Below are 15885 nucleotides of genomic sequence, written 5' to 3'. Positions count from 1 at the left end.
TTGAAGAGTAGAAAAAGCAGCAGGAAAAAGGTAAAACAAAAATGTAATAGGTAAATTATTATCAATTTTAACTACAAACACTGAAATCAGATAAATCTCATCTGTTTTTTATAGTACAACTTTAAGTGTGTTTTTTTCCCTCCCAGGACATTTATTCAGAACAGCTGGGGATCAACCGTTTAACCTGTCCACAGTGTCGAGTGCCTTCCCAATGGTCAGCCACCCAGTCTTTGGTCTACATTCAGCCAGCTCAGGGCATTCAGAATTTGGTGGTTTGGGGACACTTGGTACACCCACAGCCTTAGCCGCACATCCCCAACTAGCATCTTTTCCAGGTAAACATCTGTTACAAACAGTGTTCAAGGAAAGGAGGAAAGCTTGAGAATGTTCAAGCAGTAATTTGTCTATTGAATAAAAGGAATAGTCTAATGCCTGGTATATTTAAAACTTTGGTATAAGAATTGGCTCAATCCTATTTATCATGTGCAAAAAATTAAACACCCTACGTGTGTTAAGTGGCAGAGCAGTTAATTAGATATCCAGGTATTTAACTAGAGAAATAAGTGTCTGTCACAGGACAGAGTAATTCAGGCAAGTTTTTCTCATGTTTTTTGTTGAAGTACAATATACAGAAAAGTATACGTATTATAAATGTAGAGTTAAATAAATTTTCCTCAGCCTTATTTGATTTTTAAAAAAATTATTTAGTGTGAAACTGAAGTTGTTTTTATGAGTATTTTTACACCCCTATTTCAAGTTCTCACTTTTCTTCACCATAAGGAAAATGAGCTAGACTCTTACCTTTCTTTATTTTTCTGGTTTTTGTTTGTTTTGTTTTGTTTTTTTCTGAAATGGAATCTTGCTCTGTTGCCCAGGCTAGAGTGCAGTGGTGCAATCTCAGCTCACTGCAACCTCTTCCTCCTAGGTTCAAGCAATTCTCCTGTCTCAGCGTCCCGAGTAGCTGGGATTACAGCCACGCACCCCCATGTCTGGCTAATTTTTGTATTTTTAGTAGAGACGGGGTTTTGCCATGTTGGCCAGGCTGGTCTTGAACTCCTGATCTCAAGTGATCCGCCCGCCTCAGCCTCTCAGAGTGCTGGAATTACAGGTGTGAGCCACTGTGCCCAGCCTGTTTTTCTGTATTTGATCAAAACAACTAGAGAGTTGTACCACTTACATGGCAAGAGGACCAGTATTATCCAAAATTCTATAGATTATGAGGATTTAGTAGTTCAGTAAGACATCAGTTAATTAAAACTTTAGACAGACATGCTTTAATTTGTTATATTATCTTGAAAGCTTAAATTTGAATGTGTTTTCTATAGATTAATTTGACTTTAATAAATTTTAGTAAGGTCTGCATGTATTAGTGTATGTAAAATAACTTAAAACATTATAGCATAATTCTAGAGACAAATAGGCCTGAATTTAAATCTGGCTTTGTTATTTCATAGCTGTGTGACTTTGAACAAATTATCTGACCTCTTAGCATCAGTTTTCTCATCTGAAAAATGAGGATCATAATAATAGTACCTGACTTACAGGGTTCTTGTGAGGATTAAAGGAGTTAAGTCATATTTAGTGCCGAGTACAGTATCTGGTACACATAATTAGTCCATAATTGGTAACTATCATTATTTTATTTTGCCTACTTTAATGGTTAATAATTTATCAAATGCTTTCTTAAAAGGAAAGAAGTGTTTTTAAAACAATATGTAGAAAGGATAGATGGTTAAATGTATATTTCAAGTACTATTTCTTGAGTCATATTACTTCTTTAATTCAGTTGTCTGGGAAGCAGGGATGCTGAGGAGGAGTATTGTGAGTAGGCAGTTAAAGAAGTCTTAAACCAAGTTTTAACATTTCCTTCAAAAATATTAATAGGAATTTAGTCAGTTTCTAGCATGGTTGCTTAGCAAGATAAGCATTCCATAGATATTTACTGAAATATAAGTATCTGAATTTACTGAATAAATATCAAAATAAATAGCAATATAGATAGTGATATCTTAAATATTTTTATTGCTTTATCATGGCTTATTACACTGTTGCTTTTGAACATTTCTAAACCACAATGTAAATACTATATTATTAAAATCAAATATCTTTTGTACTAGAATGATGGTTAACACATTTAAAAAATTACTCATCTGGATTTCAATAATGTTGATACTTCTGTATAGAAAAAAATTTGATAGCTTCCTCAGCCAAAATAAATTATTCACTTTTTCATTAAATGCACAAAATTCTTTGGGCATCTACTATGCTCTGCACACAAGGCCAAAAACAGAAGAATAAACATAGTATATTATATTTTATGTTGCTTACAGTTTTTAGGAGATAGATAAACAGACAATTGCAAGACAGAATCTTTAGTGATAAAAGTATGCCTAGATGAGCATACTTTTTGCCAGATGGGCATAGATTATGCCTAGTTTTCAAAGATTCATTTTGTTTAATTTGCAGTTTCGTACAGTAACTTAAATATAAATTTTCTATAATTGGCTTTATTCAGAAGGGTGACCAAATTGCCAGACTTTTAAATCACCCAGTAAATAAATAAGAACAAAACAGGAAGATATCACTAGGAATTTTTAATGAGGAATAATTTATTTTTACATTTTATGTAGTTTCTAAAATATGCATTTCAAATTAAATCAATAAATGTAAAATTATTTAATGGATATTAGCATAATAAAATTATTTCCATTTTATATTGAAATAGTATTTCATGGTAATTTTTAAAATATTTGTAATTTTTTTGGTAATTAATTTTAATATTAAATTACCATGAATTTTTGCAAAGTATTTTTGGCTGTATCAAGTATGAATGATTTTTAAATTCTACTAAATCTTCTAGGTTCAAATTGAGATCTATTATGTCCTCTGAAATATTATTAATAGACTCTTTGAGTTAAATATGTCAAATATTGGCTGGCCATGGGTGCCTCATGCCTGTAATCCCAGCACTTTGGGAGGCCGAGGCAGGCGGATCACTTGATGCCTCACCAACATAGCTAAACCTCATCTCTACCAAAACTACAAAAATTAGCCAGGTATGGTGGTGCATGCCTGTAATCCCAGCTACCCTGGAGGCTGAGGCAAGAGAATCACTTGAATCCAGGAGATGGAGGTTGCAGTGAGCCCATGTCAGGCCACTGTACTCCAACCTGGGCAACAGAGCATGAATCTGTCTCAAAAAAAAAAAAAAAAAAAAAAAGTTAAATGTTGCTACTATGCTCTTCTTTCTTTTGAATATACTTAGAAATTTACCATATGCTGATTTATGTTATCCTTATTTTGTATTTTTCATTTTATCAACAAGCTGATTTGTGACTAAATTTTGTTTATTTTCCTAAATTTGGAAGACAAGCTTGTCACTTAACAAAAATTATTTCCTATGAAATAACATCAGACATTTGTAAAGTTTATATTCAGAAGCTCTACCATTCGCATCTTTTTATTTAACTAATCTTATTTTCTTATTTTGTATTTTCTTCTGTGGTGTCAGGTTATTTATAACACACATTTTCCCATTGTTTTCTCTAATCTCTACTGTGTACTTATTTACTTTTTTTTTTCTTTGAGAGAGAGTTTCACTCTGTCACCCAGGCTGTGGAGTGCAGTGGTGCGATCTCAGCTCACTGCAACCTCCACTTCCCAGGCTCAGGTGATTCTTGTGCCTCAGCCTCCCCAGTGGCAAGGATTACAGAAGTGCACCACAACACCCAGCTATGTGCTTATTTACCATAGACATTCTCGAGTACTTTTTAAAATGTTTTTTTCTGAGTTTGATTATGTCTAAAATATTTGAATCTTTCTAGACTTTCATTACCTTACCAATTTTTTGGTTGTTTACAAAGTCTTTGAATTCCACTTTCATTACAGACTCTGTGTTAAGTTATATAAATATCTTTGGGAAACCTCAGTCCCTCCCTGCTTTTTAAAATTTTTTATAGCAACATGGTCTCTCTCTGTTGCCCAAGGCTGGTCTCAAATTCCTGGCCTCAAGTGAACCTCTCACCTCAGCCTCCCAAAGCTCTGGGATTACGAGTGTGAACCACTGTGCCTGGTCCTCAGTACAGTAACTTTTTATCAGCTAGGTAGAACCTAGCTTTCAAACCTATAAATAACAAGATTCTGACTGTGCTGATACAAGCCCAAAACACATACTTTGTCTTCCTATCTAAATGTACATCTTTCATCTAAACAGTGGATAAATGATCAATGCTTTTGTATAGTTATTCTTGGTTCAGTTCCCACTGTTCAGGCATGGCTGAATATACATTGGTATCATTTTACTAGTAACACCTTCCTGCAGTGCAGAAGAATAGCTTTTGCAGTTTTCTACTTACACTGTTTTTCAGACCTTTGAAACTGGCAACTACCATGAAAATTTCACTTTAATTCTTTTAAACTACAGATTTTGCCATTAGATAATGAAGGTGCATACCACTTTACATTCTATTTTTAATGAAGGATATTCCTAGAAAAGTTTTAACGATTATATAATACAATAGCCTGACAATTTTGAGTTTCTTCAGTACTGTATTATTGTGGGGTTTTTTCCTCTAATGTTCTTATGGTTGTCATAGTCAATGAAAAATACCCCATATCTTTTGGAAGTCTGGTCTGAAAGATAATAACTGATTTGGTAATCTAGCAGACTAGCCAGTTGGAGAAGATTGTTTTTGAGATTTTAGATGGGGCAATACAAGATTACTTCATCCTTCCTTGAAAAATGTGTAAAATTTGGCTTATTTCCTTTTCTAAAACTTTAAAGAGATACTCTTTAAGTATTTACCATTTATTGAATGATTTTCTACCACTGGTCATTTTATATCAATAAAATAGTCGTTGTTATCTGTAATTTATGAGTGGAAGTAAAAACAAAATTCAGGCTTTCATCATTAACTTTAAGGGGGGAGGCTTTATAAATCTTTTATATTTTAATGTGAAATTACTTGTTTTTGAAATCTCCTTTGAGAACTTATTTTTTAGAACATAAAAAGGCCTACTGATTTTGCTGTATTTATGGGGTTATCTTTAAGTATAGAAGTTTTCTTCCATAAATGTACTTAAGGTATAGTGGATTACAGTAGTCTTATATTATTATTTAGACTATCTGATTTATCAGAGCCAGATTTATATTGTATGTAATCTGAGGAAAGTCTTAACATAGGTTGTAGATGTAAACTTAAATTCTAAGGGTTTAAAACAGATGAGAATGGGATAAGTCATCGAAGAGTGAAATAATTCTTTCATATTCCTAGTTTTCACTTTCATTTTTTAAACTGTGGACTACCTTTGTCCTTTACAAGCTTGAACTCCACAAAGCTGCCAAGTGAAGATCCTTAGATACTGGCCTAATGAGAAGAGTGTTAAGTGTACAAGTTCTACTGTTTAAAATTAGGAAAACAATCAGAAGTATGAGCAATTCAGCAGTTTTGTTCCAAGATGAAACTTGAATTATTTTTGAAATAAAACATAGAAAGCCATTGTGATATTAACTGGAAAGTTAATTTATATATTTTTGTTTGGTTGGTTTGTTTGGTTTTGAGGTGCAGAATGGTGGCGAACAACCGATGCTCATACACGTACAGGAGCAACCTTCTTTCCACCATTACTGGGAATTCCACCACTATTTGCTCCCCCAGCCCAGAATCATGATTCTTCTTCATTCCATTCAAGGACTTCAGGAAAAAGTAATCGAAATGGTCCCGAGAAAGGTATCCGCATTAACATAAGTGAAGAGCTATAAATCTTCCATTCTCATATATTTTCATAATGTTCAGGTTTAATACCTTTTTTTCGTTTTTGGTTTTTGTTTGTTTGTTTTAATAGAGACAAGGTCTCACTCTTTTGCCCAGGCTGGAGTGCAGTTATGTGATCATAGCTTACTGTAGCCTCATCCTCCTGGGCTCAAGCAGTCCTCCTGCCCCAGCCTCCCAAGGACTACGGACATGTACCACTATGCCCAGCTACATTTTTAAATTTTATTTTTAATTTTTGTAGCAACAGGGTCTCTGTATGTTTCCAGAGGTCTCAAACTTCTGGCCTCAAGCAATACTCACACCTCAGCCTCCCAAAGCGCTGGGATTATAGGCGTAGGCCACTACACCCGGCCTTAATAACAGTTTTATAATGTTATACTAGACCTTTTCACATTTTCTTGCTTAATTCTTACAATAATTATTTGAGATTAGAAGTATTTTATTTTTACAGCCAAAGTCAAATAAGTTGTTCAAGAAAATACTGCTTACATATGAATGTGGCCTAGTCAGGATTTTAGCCCAATTCCACTGCTTTTTCCTCTGTATTTCATTACCTCCCTATATGTAACCCAATATAGTGTGTTACTTCTTCTGTAATTAAGTATTCATTAAAACTAATAACCTAGTACTGTTTTTTAAATGATCACTAATATTTCTGCAATTAATAACTTGTTAGAATATAATTTGAAAATTATAACAACATTTTAGATGGTTTATTATCTTTTCACTTAAGTGTTTTACAAAGTTTGTTCTAAAAGGAGAACATTTGCATTTCATTATCTTTCTAAACATTTTGTTTAATTGAGGTGAAATTCAGTTAACATAATATTAACCATCTTAAAGCGAATAATTTAGTGATATTTAATGCTTTTGCAATGTTGTACAACACCACCTCTATCTTCTTCTGAAACATTTTTATCACTGCAAAAGGAAACTTTATACCCATTAAGCAGTTGCTCCCCATTCCCCTCTCCCTCAGCCCCTGGAAACCATCAGTTTTCACTTTGTCCCTATAGGTTTACCTATTCCGAATATTTCATATAGATGGAATCATACAAGATGACCTTTTCTGTCTTCTTTCACTTACCATGTTTTCAAGTTCATCCAATTGTACATATATCTGTACTTCATTTTTAAATGATGCAATAATATTCCATTGTATAAGCATGTTTATTTTTATTTTCAAGGAGTAAATGGGTCAATAAATGGAAATAATACATCATCTGTAATTGGTATCAACACATCTGTACTATCCACTACTGCTTCAAGTTCCATGGGACAAACTAAAAGTACAAGCTCAGGTGGAGGAAATCGAAAATGTAATCAGGAACAAAGCAAAAACCAGCCTTTGGATGCTAGAGTTGACAAAATCAAGGATAAGGTAAGTTATTCTTGGAAGGACTAATATATAACAGATGTATATATATAAGGTTAGCATTCTGAAGGTCATATCAACAAAATCTATGGTTTAATTTCTTATGAATTACCAACTTTTATTTTTATAGATATGTGTATTTATGGTGTCAGTACAAGTATAAATAATACAAATAGTAACAATAGATAAAATGTATTGAGAATTTACTGCATATCAGCTCTTCTCTAATTGCTTTTCATATAATATATATTAACTCCTCCCTATATCTGAAATGAAGTAGCTACTGTTATTACAAATGGAGAAGCAAAGCACCAAAATAATTAGCCACTAAGTGACTGAGCCAGGATTTAAGAGCAAGTGGGTTAACTCCAGTGCATTAGAAAAGAGTGAATAAGAAAACCTTTTATTATGGAAACTTTCAAATATACAAAGTAGACAGAATAATCATTTGTACCTATTATTCAGCTTCAACAGTTATCACATCATGGCCAGTTTTATTTCATATATATCCCCAACTTTGCAAGTTATCAATTTATTGCCTCTCAGCTCTAAATCACTCTCTTCCGGTTTGCCACTTGTTGCAATCTTAGTCCTTGTTAGTAGACGGTCCTGGAAGAACACTAGAAGAAGATGGTACTTCTTTTTCTTCTTCTTTCTTCTTTTTTCTTCTTCTTTTCTTCTTTCTTCTTCTCCTTTGACAGGGTCTGACTCTGTTGCATTGGCTGGAGTGCAGTGGCAGAATCTCAGTTCACTGCAACTTCCACCTCCCAGGCTTAAGTTATCTTCCCACCTGAGCTTCCCTAGTAGCTGGGACTACAGGTGCATGCTACCACACACAGATAATTTTTATATTTTTTGCAGAGATGGGGTCTCACTATGTTGCCAAGGCTGGTCTTGAACACCTGAGCTCAAGGGATCCACCGCCTCAGCCTTCCAAAGTGCTGGAATCGCAGGCATTAGCAACCACATGTGGCTGGGACTTCTTTTTCTGGTTCTAGTGTTTTCTTCTTTTAATTATGCTGTGGCTGCCAATGGGTGATTTCCTTGCTGGCTGACAGCTTCTCTGCTGGTGGTGGCCAGAAGATCCAGTGGTGGTCGGGAGACCCAGTAGTATACACCATCTAGTGAGTTTCACTGGCATCTCATGAGGCAGTTTACTATCAAGTTTCGGAAAGTAGGTGGCTTTCAAGCTAATTTTACTGCCACTGTAGCTGACAAGTTCCCAGCCATGTTTTTCTGGTATCTTAGCAAGCAGTGTTTTATGTGTGTCAGCCTTGACTGTGATACCTCATTGAGTTTCTCTGCCATCCAATGGGCAATAGCCACATCCTCTCCTACAAAGTGAAACTCAGCCTTGGGTGAATGAAGGGGTTGGAGGAAAAAGTCCCTTTTCCAAGTTTATCTTTATTTCATTATTCCATCTTAGCCCTATGAAAAGTACATATTCCTACATCTCCTTTGCCTGTATTATTTACAGGTCACTTTATCCCTCCTAGTAGTTAATCTTCTGTTATTAATCCATAATTCTTTATGTTAAATTTTTCCTGTTCAGATTGTTAATGTGGTTTCTTCCTCCTGAGTAGATCTTGTTGGCTCTTTAACTGGTTCCAGTAGTACGGTGGGTATGCAGTTTGCAGGTGGTAAATTCATTTCTACATTCTGAGCACTCTACACTTTTGGATTCCCTCTTCTACATTATGCCAGAAGCTATGACATCTCAACTTTATAAAATGTACGTCATCACTGAGTCCAGGTTTCATTTATCTAACCAAGTAAGCTGAGAAGCCTCTAACTATATGATCTAGCATATTATGTGTTAGATCACTCTTATCAGTGGATTTGGTCTGCTCCAATTTCTGATTTCTTCTTGAATGAGAGGTCCGAGTTAAAGCCTTGTCATCAACTGCAAACATTTGGGAAACAAAGACAAGAGTTGTGTCTTCTCTTCTATGTTTTATAAAAACTGCTTTCAGGGCCTGGTTTTCCAGTGGAAGACAGTTGAAAGTTTGTGATCCTACACACATGATGTTCTTCACCATCTCAGCTGTAATATTGTGACAGGAAGCTTCTGATACATCATAACAAGAATAGCAAGATATGGGTAGCCACTGACTGCAGATGACGTTGATCTGAACTTTAAATCTGAGCTACATGCCTCTTATACTCCAATTTGTAATCCTAAGAACTACTTTATCAAACTTTTCTTTATCGTTTTTCAAGGCAGCACCAAGCTCCATATATTTTCGAGAACAAATGAAACAAAACTGAACAAATACATTTATTTTCTTTTGCTGAGCATATTTCATAGATATATTTCCTCTAAATCTTTAAATTTCCTTCTCAATAGAAAACATTTTCCAGAGTATAGCATGCTTATATGAAGACTTGGGGGAAGGCCATCTGGTAATGCTAAGAAGCTTGACAGTACCCATCACAAAAATGCAAAAGTGCTGTACACAGACCCCAAGACAACCATTTTATTTCCCTTTCAACCCACACCACTGAGCACTCAAGCAAACATGATAAAATATTCTTGTTTCCTCCCAGGGACACAGGTATCAGTGTCATACTCTCCACCTGTTGCTCTTTACCTGCTCTTGGCTCTTCTCCCATAGGATTTGTTTCAATGGCAGTCTCATTAGTGTAAGGACTAAGGGCCTGTCTCTGAGCTGCTGCCAGTTTCTCTGATGCCAGACACTGACTGAAACCATCCATTTCTGATTCCCATGCTATTTTGAACCAAATCCCAGACATCATATCATTGGATGCATTTTTATATGTGCTTCTAAAAGTTAAATGCCCATGCTTTTAACCCTTATGCTATCCTACCTCTTAAGAAGTAGTGCTAAAATCAACTAAAATCTCTGGTGCCTCTACAATGTGTAAGGCATTGTACAAGACCTTGGAGGCATGAATATGACACAGTTCCTATACTTAGTTCTAATGAGGAACCTGCATTGACATTCCTAAACAGAGTCAGTGCTGTCATACTAAAAGCTATTACTAGGAGAACATACTGGAAACTCACAGAGGCACCTCTTTCTGCCCAGTTTTAGAGATAGATTCTGAGGTACCATATTAGTGTCTAAGGCAACTAAGTGGAAATAACATTATAGAGAGATTGTCTATTCAAGTGAGGCATGCTAGAACTTAAGATTTCAAAAGAACAGCACTTTCAGATGATACGTGGTTCAGCATGTGTTTGTGGGAGTGGGTTGTTCAAGTAAAATGGAGATAAAGGGCATTGGAACTAAAGAAGAAAATCCTATACTTTTTCACCCAATATTTTTTCAGTTTTCAAAACTTTTTTAAAAAGTTGCTTCATTCATTCTTTTCGTGTGTAGTTTGAAAAAAATGTTCTTCAGCTAATTTTGATACCTCCCATGGGTGGTGGGGCACTTAGCCGTTCTCATTGAAAGTCACTGATTAAGTCCAATCCCCTCATATAGTCTACATATGCATTTAGAATAAATATTGATATTTTAAATAATTAAATTAAGACTAAAATATACAGACTGTTAAGAAAAAAATAAAACAATTCAAGGTTGAAGGAGTTTTATTCCAACCGTCGTACAAATTATTCTTACCACAGCAACCAAAATAACCTTTACAAACATATCTGGTTTTTTATGGTTTGAAAATATTACATGTTAGAGAATAGTAAGTGGTACTGCCACTGTGGAAAACAGTATGACAATTCCTCAAAAAACTAAAAATTAAATTACCATGTGATTCTGCAATTCTGCTTCTGGGTATGTACCCCCCACAATTGAAAGCAGGGTCTCAAAGAGGTCTCTGTACACCCATACGCATAGCAGCATTGTCCAGAATAGCTGAAATGTAGACACAACTGAAGTGTCTATCAACAGATAACTGGATAAGCAAAATATGGGGGGAGATGCATGTGTACACATACATACATACATACATACATACATACATACATGTTAATATTATTCAGCTTTAAAAAGGAAGGAAATTCTGATATTTGCTACAACATGGATGAACCTTGAGGACATTATTATACAAAGTGAAGTAAGCCAGACACAAAAAGACAAATACTTTACTGTATGATTCCACTTATTTGAGGTACTTAGACTCATCAGAATTATAGACCAAAGTAGAACGATTGTTGCCAGTGGCTAGCATGGAAGGAGGTGTGCAAAGTTAGTGTTTAATAGATATAGAATTTCAGTTTTACAAGATGAAAAGAGTTAATAGGTATAGAATTTCAGTTTTACAGGATGGATGGCACTGATGTTTGCACAACATTATGAATGTATTTAATATCACTGAACCATACACTTTAAAACGGTTAAAATAGTAAATTTTATGTTATGTGTATTTTTAACAGCAAAAAACAGGGGAGAAATATGCATCAAATGTCATCACTCCCTCCACTAGTGTTCTATCCCACTGGGAATAAAGTCCTTGCCATGGCTTATAAGAGCTGTGTGATCTGACCTCTACCAGTTCATACATGCTTATTTCCGTCCACTGTCTCTCCTGATTCATTATGCTCTAACTGGTCTGCTGACCTTTTCATTTTTGAACACACCCAACCAACTTCTAGCTGGTGGCTTTTTCCTTTGCTACTTCCCATCTTGAAAGGCTCTTCTCTTATGTCCTTGGGTGATTGGCTCTTGCTTTCCCTTGGGAGATGACTACGTGTAAAGCAAAGCCCCACTCCACTCCCCAGCACACATTGTCTATCCAGTTATTCTGTTTTACTCATGGTATTTATCACTCAAAACAATTATTTAAATTGTTTGTTGATTCTCTTCTTCTAGTTCTCACTAAGCAGAGCTGGTGTCTGTTTCTCACACCCTTGTATCAACAGAGACTTGAGCAACTATGCCTGGTACATCATAGCCTTGAATATGTATTTGTTTTGTTATTAAAAGAAATAAGTATACAGTGAAATGAAAGTTCAAGGAGAGGATTCTGAAAAGTTTTCCCAGATTGGATGGGGGAAAATTAATAAACTGTGATACAAACCCATCTTTTCCCTATTTCTCTAATACTCACACTTCTCATTTCTCCTTGTTTTAATGAGTGCTAAATGTGTTACCTTATCAAACTAGAACTCTTTACACATGGCGAAAGTATGCTCGGCACACACTCCCTGCATCAGAATCACAGTAAGTGCCCAGTTTAGAAGTGGGACTCAGGAATGTTATGCACCCTAAAGCTTCAGAACCAGCACCTCTGGATGACTACTCCTGGGGAGTATAGTCCCCATTTCTCATGCCACCTTTAAATAAAAAGCTACACACTTATTCCTTGGGCATTTAAATAGGAGTTAATTTTTCTCTGCTAAATCACTGTCACGTCACTCTCTTATTTCTTTTCTTTCTTATCCCTTACTAAAACAAAAATGTTTATTTCCGTTTAGGTACCTTATGCTTTTCAGTCTTACTATACATGTTTAGAAAACAACAACAGATTTTGGTTGCAAAGAAGTAGCTGTTTCTTTGACAAACAAATGGTAGTCTTAATATTAATATATTATTATTTTCCTTTAATCTCTATCTTGTGATCTTTCTCATCTTGTGGTGGTTCCCATACAATTCCAATTCAGTTTCTCATTCCTGCCTGCCCTGCTTTGAGGGAAGAAAACTCAAGAAATGATGGGAACTATTAGTCTGCTTATTGAAGTGTGTATCTTTGAAGAAGGCCTTCTGTTAGCTGGTTTGGAGCAGTTAAAACAGAGTCATTGCAAGGCTGGCTGTGGTGGCTCCTGCCTGTAATCCCAGCATTTTGGGAAGCTGAGGCGGGTGAATCATAAGGTTAGGAGTTCAAGACCAGCCTGGCCAAGATGGGGAAACCCTGTCTCTACTAAAAATACAAAAATTAGCCGGGCGTGGCGGCGGGTGCCTGTACTCCCAGCTACTCGGGAGACTGAGGCAGAAAATTGCTTGAACCTGGGAGGCAGAGGTTGCAGTGAGCTGAGGTCTTGCCACTGCATTCCAGCCTGGGCGACAGAGCGAGACTCTGTCTCAAAAAAATAAAAAAACAGAGTCATTGCAAACAGAATATAATGGCGGGAGTGACTCTCCTCACTATATGAATGTTACCTGAATCAGTGTTCAGAAGACACAATAAAAAGACTATAGATTTGCAATCTGTAACCGTGGCTTCAATGTGGCTTTCTGTTGTGGAGATATATTACTGTATTTCATTCCCCAATCCTGAGTAGTCATGAAAGGATGTATTTCTGTTAATATCATAACTTTTGTAATTTATTGTTATTCTTTCTATATTTTGTTCTTTATCAGCAAATGCTATTAAATGTTCCTAGATCGTACTTAATCTTCTTGCTCCATCATTTCACTGTTTCTCCTTTTCAGTCTTTCTATTGGTGAAATTTTAACTTTCCCTTTGTTAAATAATTATAAATATTTTCAATGTTCTACGTGACAGAGCTTGTACTTTTTATTGAGGAGTTCTAAGTTACTTGATTGGTTTGTTAATTTGTTATAATTCATCTCATGATTTTTGCTGTTTTTATCTACTACTATTGTGTGTTCTTGAACACAAAACTTCACTTTTATGTAACCTAATGCCACTTTCTACCAGCTTTAGATTTTATTTTTCTTGCAGAGTCTTAACTGTTCCAGAAATAAATATCTCTCTTTATATTTATCTACCTTGTCTTCTACCTTTTTTAATCTTTTCTGAAATGAAACATAAAGAGTTAAATTCCTTGACCCTAACTAAAGCAGCTGCATAAGACTGTTGCTACCCTACTTTATCTTCTCTACAGCACTTATTATTATATGGAATGATTTGTTTTTATGTTAAGCATCTGTCTATACTCCCCTATCACCAGCACTAGTAAGTTTCTTGAAGGCAAGGACTCAGTCTTGGACACACCCAGAAAGGTGTGTGTGGCATGTTATAGGTAAATGTTTGGCTACTGACTCACTGTCTGCAAAAAGAAAGAAGATTAAATGTGTAACTTTTGATGTATGTATCATAGTTGGAATCATTTTGTGAACTGATCTTTTTAGTCTGTCGCACATTTTGAAGATTAGCAGCCATGTGAATACATCTACACATATGCTATATTGATATTTTCAATATTCTACATGACAGAACTTGCACTTTTTATTGAGGAGTTCTGTCATGTAAGTTAAGTTGATCAGTTTGTTAAATAATTATCCTTACAATATGTGACTTTTTCCTACAATAACATTTTGAGATTGAAAATAGCATTTGAAAATTAAAAAGAGCATACCTTTTATTGAAACTTGAATGTTTTCGAAAAATAAAGTCTTGCCAACTACCTTGTCATTATCCAGAAACCAAGGAAGAAAGCAATGGAAAGTTCCAGCAACAGTGATAGTGATTCAGGCACATCATCAGACACCTCAAGTGAAGGCATTAGTAGTAGTGATTCAGATGATCTAGAAGAAGATGAAGAGGAAGAAGATCAAAGTATTGAAGAAAGTGAAGATGATGATTCTGATTCAGAGAGTGAAGCACAACATAAAAGTAACAACCAGGTATAATTTTTTTCATGGACAGTATCCAAACATTATTCATATTTAGAAATTAACTGGTTTATCTTGACTCTCAAAGTCTGTAGTTTTAAAGTTAATCATTACTTTGAGTTCATACTTTTGCCCAAGAAAGAAGATGAAGAAATATTTTTAAAGGGACATATGGTATTTCTTTTATGAATTTTTAGATTTTTTAGATATTATCATAAGGCATTAGGAACACTTTTAAAGTATCCGTTTTTATCTCCAGGTTTTACTGCTTGATAGTCTTTATCTTAATAGATGTTAGGAACTTACCTTTTCATTTTTATTTCTAGGTGCTATTACATGGTATTTCAGACCCAAAAGCAGATGGACAGAAAGCAACTGAAAAAGCCCAGGAAAAAAGAATACACCAGCCATTACCTCTTGTGTCTGAATCCCAGACTCACTCATCATTCCAATCCCAGCAGAAGCAGCCTCAGGTTTTGTCACAGCAGCTTCCATTTATTTTCCAAAGCTCTCAGGCAAAGGAGGAATCTGTGAACAAACACACCAGTGTGATACAGTCTACGGGATTGGTGTCCAATGTGAAACCTTTATCTTTGGTAAATCAAGCCAAAAAGGAAACTTACATGAAACTCATAGTTCCTTCTCCTGATGTTCTTAAAGCAGGGAATAAAAATACCTCTGAAGAATCTAGTTCATTGACCAGTGAATTGAGATCCAAACGGGTGAGTTACAAATTATTTATACAAGAATTTTACTACTAGAAACAGATAGAGCTTCTATATTGTCTTATAATACACAAGTTTAAGTTAAATTCTACCCTCATTTTTATACCTTCTTAGTCTCCAGGAATAGAATATGTACATCAGAAAACTAAATGTCTCTCATTTTATATTCATATATGTATCTGTTTAATGTATTTTTGGCAATGCAATCATGTTACTCCAGCTCCCCTGCAACCCATCCCTAAGATAAGCCCCCACACCCAAGATCTAAGGATTTAGAAATAAGGGGATAAGTATGTTTGAATAAGACAAGCTTCACAATTACTTGGGTTTAAAATTAATGTCCTTTTTTTCCTAATACCAATTTTTTTTTTTTTTTTTTTTTTTTTTGAGACAGGGTCTCAATCTGTTGCCCAGGCTGGAGGGCGGTGGCTCAATCTCAGCTCACTGCAACCTCCACCTCCTGGATCCAAGTGATCCTGCTGCCTCAGCCTTCCTAATAGCTGGGACTACTGGCG

The 15885-nt window shown here is 35.3% G+C and overlaps 1 protein-coding gene across 50 annotated transcripts in view; it reads left to right on the top strand.

Annotated features, from left to right (window-relative positions):
- BAZ2B (bromodomain adjacent to zinc finger domain 2B) overlaps positions 1-15885 on the top strand; it is a 315913-nt gene that overhangs the window by 171064 nt on the left and 128964 nt on the right. For 37 of the 50 annotated variants that reach the window (XM_077957048.1, XM_077957043.1, XM_077957041.1 and 34 more), the window contains 5 exons: positions 147-335; positions 5562-5729; positions 6962-7155; positions 14454-14657; positions 14972-15367. In XM_077957048.1, coding sequence (XP_077813174.1) covers positions 147-335; positions 5562-5729; positions 6962-7155; positions 14454-14657; positions 14972-15367 — 1151 coding nt within the window. The remainder of the gene's footprint in view (positions 1-146; positions 336-5561; positions 5730-6961; positions 7156-14453; positions 14658-14971; positions 15368-15885) is intronic. The other 13 variants (XM_077957047.1, XM_077957045.1, XM_077957032.1 and 10 more) reach the window with 1 other exon arrangement.

Source organism: Macaca mulatta, chromosome 12 (genome assembly GCF_049350105.2).
Source record: "Macaca mulatta isolate MMU2019108-1 chromosome 12, T2T-MMU8v2.0, whole genome shotgun sequence".
Lineage (NCBI taxonomy): Eukaryota > Metazoa > Chordata > Mammalia > Primates > Cercopithecidae > Macaca > Macaca mulatta.
This window is presented reverse-complemented; position numbering and strand designations above follow the sequence as displayed.